This window comes from Schistocerca gregaria, chromosome 2 (assembly GCF_023897955.1).
Source record: "Schistocerca gregaria isolate iqSchGreg1 chromosome 2, iqSchGreg1.2, whole genome shotgun sequence".
NCBI lineage: Eukaryota > Metazoa > Arthropoda > Insecta > Orthoptera > Acrididae > Schistocerca > Schistocerca gregaria.
The window spans coordinates 395,103,030-395,117,966 of NC_064921.1; the positions used below are offsets into that span (position 1 = coordinate 395,103,030).

General features: G+C 39.5%; 1 protein-coding gene across 1 annotated transcript in view; it reads left to right on the forward strand.

Annotated features, from left to right (window-relative positions):
- LOC126322142 (protein phosphatase PHLPP-like protein) overlaps positions 1 to 14,937 on the forward strand; it is a 413,563-nt gene that overhangs the window by 340,193 nt on the left and 58,433 nt on the right. Inside the window, exon 9 of the mRNA XM_049994260.1 lies at positions 12,187 to 12,340. Within this exon, the coding sequence (XP_049850217.1) occupies positions 12,187 to 12,340 (154 nt within the window). The remainder of the gene's footprint in view (positions 1 to 12,186; positions 12,341 to 14,937) is intronic.

Genomic DNA, 14,937 nt, shown 5'->3' on the forward strand with positions numbered 1-14,937 from the left:
TTCTGGATCTTCACTTTTCTCATTTTGTCTCTCATATTGGAACTGTTTCTTCTTCCTTCGCTATCGTATCTGCGTTGTACCGCCTACGACTGGGTTTTCTATATCGAGTTGGGTTGCCAGTTCCTTAATTAATCTTAGGATATTGAGTCCTTCCAGCAATTTGTGAAATGCTCTGTTATCTTTTCGAGTAAGTCAACAGCTTTCGATACATCTGTGGTTATAATTTGTAAACGTTTGCTGACGACATCGATATGGAGTATTATCACTGAACACAGGAACGTAAAATCACAAATAAGATTTGCCGAACTATAAGCCTTATGTGCAAGCATTCTGTCTGTATTTTCGTCTTCGCCTATTTCAACTAGCGCATCATGGACCTCCTCTATGTTAGTTGAGAGGTGCGATTGCATCAATCCAACTTTCCAATCTTGTCGTACGTAGTGGCTTCATCGTTAGGGTAGATATATGATCAAACAGGACTGCCCAGCGTCGCGAAGTCGCAGAACAGAAATCATATAGTTTTCTCATCAAACAAAAGAATGAAACTGCGTATTTTGATGCCTTTGCAGCATCATTCACAACTAGATTTAAGGAAAGATTACTGCATGCAACCTAGCATGCCTTAAGATTTACATCTAAAATCCTCTTTTGCAATCCTATGTTCTTGCCTTTCATGTTAGAATCGTTGTCATAGTCCTGACCCCCTCATGTCCTCCAAAAGTATTTTCATTCCTTCTTACTATTTGAAGACTACCTGTGTGGGCCCCAAACCAGACGTATCTCTTACAGGTACAAATCCAAAAAAATGTTCACTAATATTTACATCACACATGTCAAGATCAGTAGAATTCACATTAACAAAAGGCACTATCATTGTAATTTGCTCAACACCAGAAATATCTGGTGTACAGTCCAAAATTAAACTATAATATTCAGCAGAGCTTAATAAAGACAATATATTTTTTTTAATTTTTGATGGAGAGTGTGAATTACTTTATTTTGTATCTTTTTACCCAGATAATGATGAGATTTAGTTTCACCACGCGTTGTTTTCTTTATATTAGCCGAAAACTGAATCAAATTTACCAAATAATTCGACCAATTTTAAGAAATTCCCATTGTTATGAGTGAACAGTTTGTCTTAAGTTCCTCTTAAGGGAAGACATTGTCTTGCCAAAAACTGGATAACTGCTATCCAGCTTTCCAATGCTGGGCTTCTGCATTTAATATCTGCAGCGTTCCTGCATCGACAGTATTGCCAGATTGTAATTTTCTAGCAAGCTCCACCCACTTTTAGTGCGATTCTAAGTGTACTTGGGACCTGCCATGGATAGCTAATGTCTCAGAAATGTGCCGCCATTTATTATAACCACCTGAAGTCAATAATATTTTAATGTACGAAAAGAGTTTATAGCTGAAACAAAAAAAACAGCATTAGCACTTTTTGAATAAACTAACCATTTCCTCTGAACAATTTCACCATTGCACAAACTGTAAACGTAATTTTTAGTGGTAAAGCGAAGATTAGAATCATCCTTAGGCCAGCTTACAAATTCCGTTAGCTGTTCTGTAGGTCGTCTTTTGACTAACGTGCTAACAATGTCATTTGCTTAGTCGGGCCATTTTGCGGAATCTGAATTAACTACATTATTGACAGTTTGAGTATCATACGAGCATTTGCTAGCATCGGTTGGGACAATTTCACTTTCATCAGAGAGCTTGCATATAATGTCATGTTTACCCTGCGACGTTGAAGGTACACCTTCATCTACCGAAGGCTTAGCCAAATTTACGTCTACATCTGCATTTATGCTTGGATCATTCTGATCAAAATCTTCTGGAGCTTGGAAAAATTTATCTAACGAAAATTTCATATTTTTGTCTACTTTTCTCTTTCCGCTCGTATTTTCATATACTGGCTGCCTGAAAGATGCTTCCTGACGTCAGTCACTGCAACAGTTCACAACATTCGCAATGACTTATAGCCTAATGAAAACACGTCACCTCACAGTGAGAAAGCGTTTTCACACAAAACTAATAATACGTGACACTGCCAGCTGAATGTACAATTATCAGCTTTTAACCCAATCGTTATTGTCTTTACTGAACAGCCTCCAAAAGGAATGATACGGCTGGTGACAGGTCTTTACTTACATCATTTCCGTTCGAAGTTAATTTTCGAACGTAAATTGTGACTGGCAAATAAAATGTTTCTAAAAGTGCACCACATACATACCTATATTCGCGCCATAATCCACAGTTCGACCACTCTGTCAAACACTTAACTCGCTGCTTAGCTATTATTTTAACAAACAAGACAAGCGACCATTGTTGGTACATAATGAAACTGCCAAGAGAGAGCGGCGTATGCACTGTGCTCGGCTGCCAATTCCCAAAAATATTTGCCCCGTAAACTCAAGTGTAGACATCCCTAAGACGCAGTGTTGTTTAAAACCTCTTCTACACAATGAACCGCATTACGCAACAGTTTGTTAAATATTTTACGCTAGAGCATGTCATAATTTCGTAATTTATTAGGAGAAAAAAAGAATTCTAAAAACATTTATTTAAATAATTATACAAAACGACAAATTGGTGAATATTCCTGGTTTAGGCGCTTCAGTCTGGAACCGCGCGACCGCTACGGTTGCAGGTTTGAATCCTGCCTCGGACATGGACGTGTGTGATGTCCTTAGGTTAGGTTTAAGTAGTTCTAAGTTCTAGGGGTCTGATGACCTCAGAAGTTAAGTCTCATAGTGCTCAGAGCCATTTTTTTATTTATTCTTGGTTTAGTATTTCAACAAGATTATAATTACAATAATAAACTTTGTTTTGATCTTTTGTTTTGACTAGTGTGGAAGTACAGCGTACATTAAATAAAACTTACGCGTAATTCAGTAAGTAAGATAGAAATCAATATTCACTCCAATATGGGTTCCACACTTTTTAATTTTTTTTCACATAGGTATCACAGTATAATAATTATTTGTTTTAAGTTTCATTCCAGTACCTATTAAGGTTTTTGAGTTATTGAATTTCAAAGTACTAGTAAAAACTACAGGCCATGACATGCAGGTCCTCTCAACCTTTCTTTATAAACAGAACGCAGATGACGTTTCTCCAGCTTAATTTTTGTGGTTATATTGAAATGCTAATCATTTGTATACCAAAGCACCTAGTACAGTTCAAGCCACGTCGACAGTCAAATTTTATTGGCCTGCAGTATGCACTCTATAACCATCCAACCATCTGCTTTGAGAAACTTAGCAAAATCAAAATCTGATTGGGCTGTTAAAGATACAAACTCAGATCCTCTCGAATGTGAGTCCAGTATTTAAACTTTGCAAGGTTTCGTTAGTGACAAAAACAGATTTGAGATTATATGAATTCCCATCTTGGTAACGTAAAGACTGAGTGACATTTACGAGGGTAATCCTAAATGTAAGGTCTCCTATTTTTTTATAAGTACATAGACCTCATTATTTCTACAATGGTTTACATTAGTTTACAACTTGAACATGTAGCTATTTTTCATCATAATCACCATTTCCGTCGATACAGTTTTGTAGACCCTGTGGCAGTTTTTGTATGCCCATGCCATACCAGCTCGCCGCCATGCTGTTCAGCAAGTTATGAACCTCTTCTTTCAGCTCTTCGTCGGAGCTGAGTCGCCTTCCGCCCAAATGTTCTTTTAACCTAGGGAACAGTCACTGGGCGCCAAGTAGGAACTATAGGGTGGGTGATTATGTTCCACTGAAATTGTTGCAGGAGAGCAACGGTTTTCCGAGCGATGTGTGGGCGAGCGTTGTCAAGGAGAATGTGTACGCCCTTGCTCAACATTCCTCTTCTCCGGTTCTGAATTGCCCGTTTGAGTTTTTTCAGAGTCCCACAGTACCTGTCAGCATTTACTGTGGTCCCAACGATTCAGCTCCGACGACGAGGTGAAAGAAGAGGTTAATAACTTTCTGAACAGCATGGTGACGAACTCGTATGACATGGGCGTACAAAAACTGCCACAGCGTCTACAAAAATGCATCGACAGAAATTGTGATTATGTCGAAAAATAGCTAAATGTTCAAGCTGTAACCTGATGTAAACCATTGTAGAAATAAACAAGTCTATGTACTTATAAAAAAAATAGGAGACCTTTCTTTTGGGATCAGCCTCGTAGTGCTTTATATTAGATGGGAATTTTTAAGCTTTGCAAATGAAGCATCTGGCTCATCTTATTCTAAGTAAAATTCTGGACTTGTAGGATCTTACAGAACACTTTAATAATTCCTATGAGCGTCCAGATTTATGCTTCTAGTATAAAGTACTGCACAACGTTGTTTCGTATGATTACTTTTCTGCCGGCCGTGGTGGTCTCGCGGTTCTAGGCGCGCAGTCCGGAACCGTGCGACTGCTACCGTCGCAGGTTCGAATCCTGCCTCGGGCATGGATGTGTGTGACGTCCTTAGGTTAGTTAGGTTTAAGTAGTTCTAAGTTCTAGGGGACTGATGACCACAGCTGTTAAGTCCCATAGTGCTCAGAGCCATTTGAACCATTTTTTGATTACTTTTCTGAAGTTTCGCTCCATAGCTTCATCACTGCATGGACAGCTGGCGGATAACAAGTACATAGGCTCATGTTCGGTATCGTAATGATTCTAGGATTTGGTTCCAGGAATATACACGAGGTGTAACAGGACAGTTTGTCAATATGAGAAAAATGAAAACTGGAACGCCGCTTGGGCTACATTCAAAACTACATGTTCGATTCGAACCTGGCCATAAGTCAGCAGATAGCAAGAATGTAACTGCCACAACAAAACCAAACCTAGTAACGTACTGAGGTGGTCAGCAGTTATATTATAAAAACAAGAACTATGGAACAAGCACACAATAAATTATTTTTGGCGTTCACCTGCCATCTGACGTAAGACTAGATAGTTCCTTTGCAACTACACTCTCATTGCCGGCTGCTGTGTTAAGTGTTTAACTGCACAACCTCGATCAGAATAGTCTCTCATACTTTTCTTTAAATGACTTGTTAAGATCACCAGATGAGGCCCACAATGCAAAAAGAGCTGAAAACTTTCACAAGAAATTGCCAGCATTATTTGCTTCCATAATCAGCAGAAATTTAAAGAAAATAAATTATAAGAAAAATCAATACTGAAGTGAGATACAAGTATTCCAAATGCCTTAAGAGTTCAGCTCTGTGCAGCACAATACCGCAATATTAGGTCAACAGATCCGCAGAAAACATCTTGACACATGACGTGATAAACACTAATGGGAAAGATGTTAAGCTCTAGAATAAAGTTCGTTAAATTGGAACCAGGGCTGTAGGTCTGAGCCTAGGGCACCGAGTGACTTCGATCAGTTCTTGTATTTACAAAAAAGAAATAAAACTGCGTGTAATCTGAAAACATGCAAACCCGCAGCGCTGTCGCAAGCTTAGCGTTAGTTCATTGTCGAACTCAGGGGGCGACTGTTAAGAGACACTAGTGGTGCCACAAGTGACGTCACACGTGGCGCCTCTAGCTGCCAGAGGATTCGGTGCATTGTGTCGGAGGTTGCGCTCACAGTGGCACCGATATCGATGGGTTCCACCGACGACCGGCATCGTGCGAAGACGGCCGATCTTCTCAGATCAGTGTGAGCGGTCACAATGTAACCGACGTCATCGCCCGAACGTACAGATTTCAAACGACAATCAGTGAAATTCAAATCAGTTTTTTTTCCGGTAATAATGGTCGACACGACGCGGAACATGGACTGTGGGAAGCTGGTAAGTTTAGTGAGTGGAGTAGTTTGTGGTATCGGAAGAATGAAAAACATCATAAGCTCGGAATCTATGTACTGAATTCGCACGTTTATTGGAAACCACAAGCAGGCAAAATCTTTATCGGAAATTTTAGGTGTAGATTATAATCTCGAAAAATAAATTGTTTAAGTGACAACGATGGTGCATCTTATGATTAAAGTTATTGTATTGCATCTTTTTGAGTTGTGGTAACGTGTATATTAGATGTTCACAAATTACTGCTACTGAGTAATGCCGTTTTAATGGCAGTAGGCTGGTTATTCTGTTCCATGAAGTGGTATGCAAATGTGGTGCCAGTATGTTTTTTTTTTTCCACTTTGTAGTGCTTTATGTTTCAGAGTATTACTCCAGACATCGTGTTTGTCTTTCACACGTATGCTGAATGACAGTCATTGAAAACAGTCTGCACAACTTCAAATAAATTCAGCAAAACTGATTTCTAGTGCTTCCCTAGACGTATAATTCGAGTTCTATTAAAAACTCCGACACTCCGTTCTGGCTCAAGTGACACTAGAAATGACACTTTGAAATTTGACGTCCTTCGATTACATCTTACCAATAATTAGGCCTATGCCCCATTCTGAAGAGTACATTTTCAAAGTTTGTGTGGGGTGTGTTGGATGTTATTTACCATGCCCCAAATACTAATTTAAAAGCTAATATTTTCACTCTTGCGTCACAAATACTATGAAATTTTAAATTTATTCCAGATCGAATTTTGAAGCTAGGCTCCGTGCAAATTCTTAAAGACACGGTAATATAGTAGATTTTCTTTATTAAAAGCTACACTTAATCTGAAATAGTACTGCTTCCAGAAGCCTTGTTACGCCATTTCTCATATCCAGTGGGCAAGTGTTCAAAGGGCATTGAAGGTTTCAGTACCAGTATCTGATTATCTTAATATACCTACTGCCAGCGTTGCATTAATTTACACAGTTTTTAGAATAAAATGAGCTGCTGTTGTTGTTGTTGTTGTCTTCAGTCCTGAGACTGGTTTGATGCAGCTCTCCATGCTACTCTATCCTGTGCAAGCTGCTTCATCTCTCAGTACCTACTGCAACCTACATCCTTCTGAATCTGCTTAGTGTACTCATCTCTCGGTCTCCCTCTACGATTTTTACCCTCCACGCTGCCCTCCAATGCTAAATTTGTGATCCCTTGATGCCTCAAAACATGTCCTACCAACCGATCCCTTCTTCTAGTCAAGTTGTGTCACAAACTTCTCTTCTCCCCAATCCTATTCAATACCTCCTCATTAGTTACGTGATCTATCCACCTTATCTTCAGTATTCTTCTGTAGCACCACATTTCGAAAGCTTCTATTCTCTTCTTGTCCAAACTAGTTATCGTCCATGTTTCACTTCCATACATGGCTACACTCCAAACAAATACTTTCAGAAACGACTTCCTAATACATAAATCTATATTCGATGTTAACAAATTTCCCTTCTTCAGAAACGCTTTCCTTGCCATTGCCAGTCTACATTTTATATCCTCTCTACTTTGACCATCATCAGTTATTTTACTTCCTAAATAGCAAAACTCCTTCACTACTTTAAGTGTCTCATTTCCTAATCTAATTCCCTCAGCATCACCCGATTTAATTTGACTACATTCCATTATCCTCGTTTTGCTTTTGTTAATGTTCATCTTATATCCTCCTTTCAAGACACTGTCCATTCCGTTCAACTGCTCTTCCAAGTCCTTTGCCGTCTCTGACAGAATTACAATGTCATCGGCGAACCTCAAAGTTTTTACTTCGTCTCCATGAATTTTAATACCTACTCCAAATTTTTCTTTTGTTTCCTTTACTGCTTGCTCAATATACAGATTGAATAACATCGGGGAGAGGCTACAACCCTGTCTCACTCCTTTCCCAACGACTGCTTCCCTTTCATGCCCCTCGACTCTTATGACTGCCATCTGGTTTCTGTACAAATTATAAATAGCCTTTCGCTCCCTGTATTTTACCCCTGCCACCTTTAGAATTTTAAAAAGAGTATTCCAGTCAACATTGTCAAAAGCTTTCTCTAAGTCTACAAATGCTAGAAACGTAGGTTTGCCTTTTCTTAATCTTTCTTCTAAGATAAGTCGTAAGGTCAGTATTGCCTCACGTGTTCCAACATTTCGACGGAATCCAAACTGATCCTCCCCAAGGTCTGCATCTACCAGTTTTTCCATTCGTCTGTAAAGAATTCGCGTTAGTATTTTGCAGCCGTGGCTTATTAAACTGATAGTTCGGTAATTTTCACATCTGTCAGCACCTGCTTTCTTTGGGATTGGAATTATTATATTCTTCTTGAAGTCTGAGGGTATTTCGCCTGTCTCATACATCTTGCTCACCAGCTGGTAGAGTTTTGTCAGGACTGGTTGTCCCAAGGCTGTCAGTAGTTTTAATGGAATGTTGTCTACTCCGGGGGCCTTGTTTCGACTCAGGTCTTTCAGTGCTCTGTCAAACTCTTCACGCAGTATCGTATCTCCCATTTCGTCTTCATCTACATCCTCTTCCATTTCCATAATATTGTTCTCAAGTACATCGCCCTTGTATAAACCTTCTATATACTCCTTCCACCTTTCTGCCTTCCCTTCTTTGCTTAGAACTGGGCTGCCATCTGAGCTCTTGATATTCATACACGTGGTTCTCTTCTCTCCAAAGGTCTCTTTAATTTTCCTGTAGGCAGTATCTATCTTACCCCTAGTGAGATAAGCTTCTACATCCTTACATTTGTCCTCTAGCCATCCCTGTTTAGCCATTTTGCACTTCCTGTCGATCTCATTTTTGAGACGTTTGTATTCCTTTTTGCCTGCTTCATTTACTGCATTTTTATATTTTCTCCTTTCATCAATTAATTTCAATATTTCTTCTGTTACCCAAGGATTTCTAGCAGCCCTCGTCTTTGTACCTACTTTATCCTCTGCTGCCTTCACTACTACATCCCTCAGAGCTACCCATTCTTCTTCTACTGTATTTCTTTCCCCTATTCCTGTCAATTGTTCCCTTATGCTCCCCCTGAAACTCTGTACAACCTCTGGTTCTTTCAGTTTATCCAGGTCCCATCTCCTTAATTTCCCACATTTTTGTAGTTTCTTCAGTTTTAATCTACAGGTCATAACCAATAGATTGTGGTCAGAGTCCACATCTGCCCCTGGAAATGTCTTACAACTTAAAACCTGGTTCCTAAATCTCTGTCTTACCATTATATAATCTATCTGATACCTTTTAGTATCTCCAGGGTTCTTCCACGTATACAACCTTCTTTCATGATTCTTAAACCAAGTGTTAGCTATGATTAAGTTGTGCTCTGTGCAAAATTCTATCAGCCGGCTTCCTCTTTCATTTCTTAGCCCCAATCCATATTCACCTACTATGTTTCCTTCTCTCCCTTTTCCTACACTCGAATTCCAGTCACCCATTACTATTAAATTTTCGTCTCCCTTCACTATCTGAATAATTTCTTTTATTTCATCGTACATTTCTTCAATTTCTTCATCATCTGCAGAGCTAGTTGGCATATAAACTTGTACTACTGTAGTAGGTGTGGGCTTCGTATCTATCTTGGCCACAATAATGCGTTCACTATGCTGTTTGTAGTAGCTTACCCGCATTCCTATTTTCCTATTCATTATTAAACCTACTCCTGCATTACCCCTATTTGATTTTGTGTTTATAACCCTGTAGTCACCTGACCAGAAGTCTTGTTCCTCCTGCCACCGAACTTCACTAATTCCCACTATATCTAACTTTAACCTATCCATTTCCCTTTTTAAATTTTCTAACCTACCTGCCCGATTAAGGGATCTGACATTCCACGCTCCGATCCGTAGAATGCCAGTTTTCTTTCTACTGATAACGACATCCTCCTGAGTAGTCCCCGCCCGGAGATCCGAATGGGGGACTATTTTACCTCCGGAATATTTTACCCAAGAGGATGCCATCATCATTTAATCATACAGTAAAGCTGCATGTCCTCGGGAAAAATTACGGCTGTAGTTTCCCCTTGCTTTCAGCCGTTCGCAGTACCAGCACAGCAAGGCCGTTTTGGTTAATGTTGCAAGGCCAGATCAGTCAATCATCCAGACTGTTGCCCCTGCAACTACTGAAAAGGCTGCTGCCCCTCTTCAGGAACCACACGTTTGTCTGGCCTCTCAACAGATACCCCTCCGTTGTGGTTGCACCTACGGTACGGCCATCTGTATCGCTGAGGCACGCAAGCCTCCCCACCAACGGCAAGGTCCATGGTTCATGGGGGGAGGAATGAGCTGCTATGAAACCGCAAATCTACTTTTAATTAATTAAATAATACTTTCTTACTCACACACAAATTTTATCTATTCATTATGTTATAGAAACATGTACTTGCACCACGTAAATTAATTGTTATGTGCCCATAACCTCATTGGCAAAACCTTTATACACCGAAGTCGCCACTCTAGCATCATAAACCATACTCCGAACAATGTGCTTTCGAGAGATCCTTACTGCACTGTATCATGGAAACTACATATTTTCGTAATACATGGGTATTTCGTAAAACTCATCTGGAGATTCCAATACCTGAATACAGAGTGTACAATACTTGAAACGTTCTTTTCGAGACAAATATCGCTCATTCGGCATCTAATTAATAATAGCAACCGCCGCATTGCAGCACTCGTCTCCACCCATGGATGTTAAAATCTAATCTACTTCATACATAGACTACATTCTAACCTTAGCTAACATGCTCGATCCCGCCAAAGCTGACAACTGAGATCGTACGCACCATGACCAAGCTGTCGTCCGAAGCTATCGGGCGACCTCTAGCGACTGTGACAGGCGACCATTGTCAGTGCCACTGTGAACGGAGCTTTAGGGCAGCTGCGGGAGCCTTTTAACCGATGGCAACTGGCAGCGCCACTGATGCACTAGATGCCGGGCCCGGCAACACCTCTGTCCAATTTTAGTTGTCCCAGACCGTCAAGGGGCTTTGCAGCATATGAAGTCTATCAACCGTCGGGCGATTGGAGGCGCCACTTTTCGCCCAATGGACTCGCGAGCGCATACAAGTCACTCGAGCACGTGCACTCAGCCCGAAGGGTCGCCCCCCTAACCCTCCCATACCCGGTGGGCTAGCTCTCAGCAGGAAAAGGAAAACTATGTATTAAAGTAGAATAAATACAAAAAACCTAATTTCTGAGAATGAAGTGAAACCTACAATCTGGGATACCACAGCATACGTGTACTTTGAGAGAGCAGAGAAACTGAGTTCTTGGTATAATATTATAAAGACTCTGATTCCAGAATTTGAGAAGAAACCTGTGAGCATGAAGAATGTTTTAGGTGAATTTTATACTAGTTTCACTACCTCAACATATAACCAGCTCTCATCTTGGGTCGTGGTTTGATATTAATTTCAGAGTTTTCAGTCGATTTCGGAACATAAACAGGGCCAGTTTAAGAATATTTTTGCACACAAGCAACTTATCATACGGCACCACTCCTCTGTCCCGTTTTTCCCTTGTACACTTTCACCCAAATCACTTTTCATTACTAATTGTGACACATTCTGTATACAAATCTTGCAGTTGCAGTTTACATCTATCTTCAAGAGCCTGCCATTTCAGTTTCTTTAGAATCTCTGTAATACTCCCCCCATGGGCCAAACATACTTGTGCCCATCTTGGTTTACATTCAATATCCCCTGTCAGTCCTATTTGGTACAGATCCCACACACTTGAGCAATATTCTACAATTGGTTGCATGAATGATTTGTAAACAATCTCCTTTGTAGACTGTTCTCATTTCCCTAGTATTCTACCAATAAACTGAAGTCTGCCATCACTTTACCCACGACCAAGCTTATGTGATCATTCCCTTTCGTATCCCTACAGAGTGTTACACCCAGGTATTTGTGTGAGTTAATCGATTCGAACTGTGACTCATTGACATTATAGTCATAGCACACATTTTTGTTTTGTAGTATGTGTGTGTGTGTTTTTGATGTGATGGTTGTTGCCAAATGACATATGCTGGAAGGTCAGTGTGTAGCTTTCGACGGCTGATATCTGCAGGAAATACTTGGGGCACAGGTTGTACATTATCATACAATAAATGAGTTTCTCTCATCTAAGGAATAATAGATATACTGTTCGACATTCTGTTCACAGATTTTCACTGGTATTTCTATTATTTTCATAGGATTTCCATGTAGTGTAGCTATGGAAAACCACATAAGAATGCTTCACTTTTGAGTAGCAGATGTTGTTATATTCTGTATCTTAAAGACGTGAACTCCAAATAACCCAGTGTGGCAAGAAGTGATAGTTACAAGTGTAATTTCTTACATAATGGCACGTTTCAGACATATACTCATAGAAGTAGTTTTTCTTTTGCAGAACTTGACACAACTGGATGTAAGTGAAAATAATATTGAGACACTTGACCTCAGTGCTCTTAGCAAACTGGAAAATGTGCAGTGCTCTAGGAATCAGTTGGTGGAATTGACAGTGAATGGAAAATCACTTACCTCATTGATTGCAGGGAATAATGGTAAGTGTTCTTTGATAATGACATCTCAATAAATTTATTATTTCAATAAGGTTACAAAAATATTTATTTGCATTAAAAGTCCTGGATTACATACCAAAACAAAAAAGGAAGAACTAGTTATGCGAATATAACAGAATAGTTCACTTACGGCAAACAACAGAGAGAGAAAAAGAAACAAGTTGTCTAAATATCTATAAAATGGTGCAAATTATGTTACCTAGTTTGGCTCAGAAGTCGGAAATTTCAGCTGCATTAGGAGTTGCCGACATGAGTTAGAAAATATTGCACTGACTGGGTCAGTTGGGTCAGAAATACATGTATTGGATTTTCTGGATCTCAATGATCACATATGGAAAAGGTCAGTATGTTCTGAGCTTAGAAGCCTACAGGAAATGTACACTATTTCCTCAACTTTGTTCCACATGCATGGTGAATCATTTCAGAGATTTCTAGCAATTTATGGGTCCTCCTTCTTGCATGTACAAAGTGACCTGTATCCATTACTAAGCACTCCGCTGGTTTAGTTTTATGCTGGTTTATGTATTTTAGGTGAAGTTTATTTCTTATTGGTTATTATAAACCTTTCATCTGTTGAAGAATTAAGAAATTAGAATTAGGAATTAGTTATGGCACTATACAGAAGTAAATCTACTCTGTTTGTCTCCATGTCTAATTTCTCGATTTTGCCTGAACAAGTTTTAATGTTCACTGAGATATATCGTGACAGTTTAATTGCCAATATGAAATCTCTGCCACTAATGAAAGAGACTGTGCTCATAAAAGTACTTCCTACTGAATTGCATGCATATTTCACATGTTAGACATTCTACTATTTGCACACTTGTATCACATGTCTCTAGAATGCATCCCATAAGAAGTTTTGTCAGATATATTATAGCACTTGCCTCACATTATTACATGTGCTTGTTGAACCATTTTCTGCTGGAATTCTCATGGCTTGCAAAAATTGCGTTTTCTGACAGGTTTCTTATTTTTCTCCTCTTCTGAGTCAAATGTCACTCCATATCTGTGACTCTAATTGTCTCTCTGTATAGAGGATGGGATAGTGTTTCCTCTGCATGCTGTTCTTTGTGATTCCTAGTTTCCGAGTATCCTTTTGTATATGCATCTCAGCTGCCTTACTCCTTAATCATGAGAAAGGAATAATTAGCTTTTTATTGGCATCAAAAACTTAAGCCTTTTTGTGAAACTTAAGCTCAGAATGACTGTTCAAAGCGACAGCCACAACTATTAATAAATCTGTTATAATGGCACATAACCATCATCAGTGACTGTAAATGACCCCACAGTAAAAAAACAACAGGAGTGAGATCTGATGACTGTTTCGGCCATGTGATAGAACCTCTCTTTCAATTTAGTAGTGAGGGTTTTTGCTGTGTAGCAGTAATGATGACTCCATGGCACAGTCGAGGAGTGGCGGTAAAAGATGTAGGTGGAGCAGACAGCACAGTAGCACTTTAGAACATCAGGTCTCCAGACACCTGCTTTTCCTCCAGATATATCATGCCTCTTCAACACTCAAATCCACATGATATCTGTTTCTATTTTTGTTTCCTTTCTTTCTGTTATTCATTATCTTGATGCAAGCCTCAAAGCAAGTCATATATTTTTGGAACATACACAGCATATACCTAGGAGCAGCAAAGGAGTGCCTTACTCAGAAAATCTTTCTCCTTATGCTTCCTTAGTAATTGTACTACATTCAGTAATGTTCACTGTTTGGGCTCTCTGTCACCATTTTGTCCCATCTTGTGTGTGATCAGAGTGCAGGCATGAGATATTGGGATCACAATGCAGAGTGTCAAATAATCACTGCCTAGGTTGTTCTACTGACCATTTAGCACTTACTCTCAAACTAAAGCCAGTTTTGACTCTGTTGTTGCATCTGCTCCAATACTTGCCAGTGCCATCTCACATGGCCTTCTTTCATATTGTCTACTATTGAGGCTACTCCATATGACATATGAACATCATTTGTGCCAAGACCATGCAGTGCTAATGCAGATGTCTAGCTAAGTGTTTCCATTATAGCCAGCTTCACTTCTTTTGTTGAAGGCCAGCATTCAACACCATACAGTGCAACAGAATGGATTACACATCAGTATAGTTTCCACTCAAAGCTGTTTGGAATCTTCTGGTCACAAAGTACACCAGTCAAAGAATCTCATATCAGCCATGGGCTGCTCATGCAGTTAGAGATTTCTGCACTGAGATTCTCATCAGCAACAACAGTCGAGCCTACATACCTGAAAAGTCCTTGTTGTTGAGAAGTTAACATCATTGATTCTGATGGTATCCTGCTCATTTACATCTGTAGTGAGATGGTGCGTTTTCTTCATGTTGACTCACATGCTCATTTTTTTGGTGTCTATTTATGAACTAACTGTTACATATCAGCTAGATGGAGGATTATTTCTTCTCTTATTCTGGTCCAGCTGAGTTATTACTCTATCTGTAACTGCCTCATTCATAACAGGATAGATAACCACAACGTCCATTAATCCTACAACTTGATATTAAAATACAGTCATGACAGTATCCCTCACTCTACTTTACATTTGCACATTTTGTCGGAG